The sequence below is a fragment of the Triticum urartu genome, unplaced genomic scaffold (genome assembly GCF_003073215.2).
Source record: "Triticum urartu cultivar G1812 unplaced genomic scaffold, Tu2.1 TuUngrouped_contig_5863, whole genome shotgun sequence".
Lineage (NCBI taxonomy): Eukaryota > Viridiplantae > Streptophyta > Magnoliopsida > Poales > Poaceae > Triticum > Triticum urartu.
The window spans coordinates 11251-15678 of NW_024116573.1; the positions used below are offsets into that span (position 1 = coordinate 11251).

At 37.9% G+C, this 4428-nt stretch overlaps 1 protein-coding gene across 1 annotated transcript; it reads right to left on the bottom strand.

Annotated features, from left to right (window-relative positions):
* Window positions 1-1723: 1723 nt before the first annotated feature.
* On the bottom strand, window positions 1724-4422 carry LOC125529806 (cytochrome P450 716A1-like). The gene is made up of 4 exons (XM_048694223.1): window positions 4072-4422; window positions 2647-3088; window positions 2351-2538; window positions 1724-2264 (listed from the first exon to the last, which is right to left on the bottom strand). Exons 1-4 carry the CDS (start codon window positions 4345-4347, stop codon window positions 1926-1928), a joined length of 1245 nt encoding a protein of 414 aa, XP_048550180.1. The 5' UTR covers window positions 4348-4422; the 3' UTR covers window positions 1724-1925.
* Between the last annotated feature and the right edge of the window lie 6 nt (window positions 4423-4428).

The window sequence follows — 4428 nt, forward strand, 5'->3', positions numbered from 1 at the left end:
TCATTTAGTGGTCAAACATGTATGCATTGAGGTTAATGCATATTAATGTTAGTAAAAGCAACATTTTCAGGAAAATAAGCACACTAGTGGAGTACTTCTGCAAACCACATAATTTATTCCACAACTCACCATGTACATTGGTTGGGGAGATATTTGAACTGGGCCCACCCGGAGTATAGTTCATCATTTTCTATGCAATGATTTGTTTTTTACAAACTTAATAGTTAGGCTATATGCAATTTTGTTCATCTTTTGTGGGGTATTGGCAATTGAATTTAATACATGTTGATCTATTGGATTTACGAACCTACTGACAATATAAATTAGTGAACCCATGTATAACATGCATGATTGTGAGGGTTGACAAATTCACATAGATACCCTAAAAAGACAAATTCACATACATATTTTTTTCAAATATATAAAAAAGCTTTATCTATCGCTATCTTCTCATAGCTTGTGGCAACTATGAAAACTAGCATGCTTGTCTACCACACTAGAATTGTTTGGTACAAAAGTAAGGTTACGTGATAGACATGAACCGCCTATATGAAGTAAAATGCAATCATTTTTATGATTATCTAGATGAATGTCTTGATTAAAACTTATGCTTATGCTAATTGTTTTGTAACACTATGTTCTTGAGATATGCTACTAGTGAATCTATGAACCCCAGTCTAATTTCCTATATAAGAAAAACAATACATACATATTTAATTATTGTTGCAAACCATTGTGTTATTTATTTTTAGATACAAAAATATTTTATATATCATTTTATACTAATTCCTTATTTATAACTATGCGGCCTACTCTCAATGTCAACCACACTAAATAGTTGCGGCAGAAGGTGGCGTAATAAAATATCTTTTTTCTTTAAGTGATTTTCATGGGAGAAGATTAATTGTGATTATCTCGCGCAGATTGGTAACCTCAAGGAATCTATTTAAGGGAAAATAATTGCTTGCTAAAAACTCTTGTACTTGGACAATTGGCTACCAACAATAAAGACTTGTAAATAATAACACCACAAATAGATTTTTTTTACATTTATTAGTTGGTTAGTCCCCAAAATCATAAAAAACCATTAGATAACATGGAAAATAAAAATAGTTAATTAAATTTTAAAAGAAATAGATACATTTTTAATGTCTGAATCCCAAGATTAATCAAAATTTGACATGGAGTGCGTAGGATAAGAAAAGAGGAAGAGTTCTGAAGTTTAATGGAGTTTAACCCTTATACAGAGTACCATGTCCATCTTCTTATCTTTGGATCACGAAAGTTTCTCAAGTTAAAATAATTGAAATGCATAGTAATTTTCCAACAAAACATCTTTTATTATGATCATCATGATAAAGTATAGTCTCCATGGCTTTCTTGGTATCGAGGCATTCAGGGCTGGCGCATTCAAGCGCATGCCTCTATGGGTCGACGGATGATCTTCTTTGCCAGGCCCAACTATTTTTGTGGAGTGCTTAGCATAGTTCAATGGAAAGAGCACTTCTATGCAATCCACTAGTTGTTAATCTGACCCGTCCATCAAGCTAGATTAAATTTTTATCATCGACTAGGTCCCACATGGAAGAGAGTAAAAAAATTAAATAATCTCGTAGAAGTCAAATCAATGAGGACTTTATCCCACATCATGTGGATCATGTAACTAGTAGAATTACCATTGCATCATGTGCAAGGAATTCTATTCTATCGATTGCAATTTTTATGTTAGGGGAATGAAATATATAGCTCATAGGTAGGAGATACATCTTTACATTATACAATCTTGTAACTAGAAGAGTATCTCACAAGCACAACATGGAATAGCATGCTTTTTATGAGAAGCACATATTTACATTCTGAATTCTCACTCTAGTCTTCATAACATAGACCATGCATGTATCATCATAATTTTGCTTGTCATGGGTTTAACCTATTTCGGTATCCATAGTGGTGACTTGGAGGTTTTTGGCAAGGGGTCTCAACTTGAGTTTAATTGGAAGTCCAAGGATGGGCGTCGGCTTTGGATCCCTCTTGTAGGTTTCCTTTTCACACGTTATTTCCCACCTGAACTGCCTTACTAGATAGTGCATGGCCACCATAGTTTCTACCCTTGCAAACACATTACCAGGGCACATTCTTGGACCCCCTCCAAATGGCATGTAGCAGTACGGAGGGGCGGATTTCTCAAACCGGGAAGGATTGAATTTGTTAGGCTCATGAAAGAATTGCGAGTCCATATGTGTCACACTTTGCGCTGCGAAGACCTGCACATTTCCATGTTACTTGTGTGTGATAGAGTTCTCGGGAAGTATCATAGAAATCATTCATTATGGAGCTCATATGTACTTACTTTCCAGCCTTTTGGGATATGGTAACCCTGGTATTCAATGTCTTTGGTAGTTGTTCGGAAGCTCCCAAAAACTGGAGGAATTGTTCTTAGTGTCTCCATTGCCACTTTCCACGTATATTTCATCTTTGCAACATCATCCCAAGTTAGAGCATCTTTTGGGTTTTTATTCTGTGCAATCTCATCTTGCTCTGCAGAAGATCAAAAGGCATAACGATCAGATTAATTTCCATGGTGGTGAAGAAATTACCATTATTTGAATCAATTAGCGAAGGAAAGCAGCATAATAATACGCAGACCTCTAGTAACTTTGTCAAGGATATCTGGCTCATTGTAGAGGTACCGGATCATGAAGGTGATAAGAGCAGAAGTCGTCTCGTGTGCCCCTACGATGAGGCCCATCGTGTTGTCTACAATATCTTCCAGAGTGAGGGAGTGGGCACCTTGAGAACGAAGAATGAGCATGTAGCTGATGAAGTCATTATCAGAAGTGGCATTTGCTTCCTGCAATAGTGACTCTTCCCTCTTGTGGGCAATATTTGTGATAGCCTTCCGTATCTTCGCACTTGCAGCCATACCTTTGTTGAACCGGGTGAATGGTATATTTACCGGAAATGATAATATAGCCTTCCCAAGAGTTACAAAATCAGTGCACAGTCCTTCTTTGATGGTAGCTGACTCTTGGCCCAAGACAACCGAACATATGATAGCAAGCGAAAGTCTCCTCACCATTGGTAGGACCTGTAAAATCATCAACTACTCATTTCAAATTCGCTCTTTAGCTTTTCTTAAATCCATTACGACATTTCTAGATTGCTGTATTTTAACTTGTACAAAAATCTTGTCGCATTTATTTCTTAAAAGATTCTTGTGAATATCAAAATTTTAGAAGTGTATTGCATCATCTTGTGAGATCTAAAATTATTTTATGGTGCCCCTCGATATATTATCATATTGACCCTCTAGCCTTTTACACAAGTAGAAAAATCCCTCCATCATCTCTTAAGGAGCTAGTATGCTTCATCTCTAAATTACCAAATATATCGTCATGCAATTTGAAACAATATAAATTGATAAATGCATGAATAAATACTCCTAATTTCTGGGTATTTTCATCATTTTCGTTGTTGCTGGAAAACACGACCAGTCATCGAGTACTTGCTTTTACTCTTCTCAGTTCTTGTCCATAATAAATGGTTACCTGCGGGGGTTTAGATTACCAAGTTTTTTATTTTTGTTGATTTATATTTTCATTTTTCTGCCGTCTTCTTTATGAATGGAGTAGACATATAAACGTAACCATCCTCGCAAGAACCTAAGGAGAAAAATACTTCCCTCCCTCTTTGTAATGCCAGAGAAGAATATTTTTGGAAGCTCAGAGAAGAATACTCTATTAGTGAACAGTGTGCAACAAATACAGTCTATTCTACAATAATGTAGACTGAGCTAGCTATATGAGTATATGACATTGTCTCGTAAATACAGTATGTTTTCCATTGTTATTTAGGGGAGTTGGAATCAGCTCGGGAAAATGGACCAAAATAAGGTGAGCAAAATATGTACTGTACTTCATATAGGTTTCTTCTTGTTAGTACCACTTCCGTTGAGGGGCATGATAATTGAGACAATGAACCTACAAATTCTTTTTTTTTAGGATATGAACCTATAATTTCTGTATGTGAATGAAACATATAGTCGAGCATGCAGTAAGCGTTTGCCCATACCGTGATAGAGTCACGACCGACCCAGTTTAGTTCGATGTGGCTCCTGACCTCATGGTCTATCTTGCAGACGTATCTCCTCACCATTTCTGGCTTCAAGTAACCCTGCAGGGCGCTGCGGACCAGCTTCAGTTCGCTGCCCGTGAGTGCCAGTACCGACCGCCCAACGAGGGCTCTCAGCGCGCCTGTCTGCGTCAAGATGAGTCCGTCGTTGCCGAATATGAAGTGGTTCGCCGCCGGCCCGGCCAGTAGCACCGTCGGCGACCCAAACAACGACATGGTAGAGACCGGGCCATATTTCTTGATCCGGTCTCGGAACCATTGGTCGTCGGTGTTGCTGCGGCAGGCGCGGAGGAGAGA

Excerpts from the sequence above, each read along its gene's own strand:
- LOC125529806 (XM_048694223.1), bottom strand. The coding sequence starts at position 4,347 with ATGTCGTTGTTTGGGTCGCCGACGGTGCTACTGGCCGGGCCGGCGGCG. Across the intron at positions 3,089-4,071 it reads TCGGTCGTGACTCTATCACG|GTCCTACCAATGGTGAGGAG; the intron begins GTATGGGCAAAC and ends ATGATTTTACAG. Across the intron at positions 2,539-2,646 it reads CCTTGACAAAGTTACTAGAG|AGCAAGATGAGATTGCACAG; the intron begins GTCTGCGTATTA and ends GATCTTCTGCAG.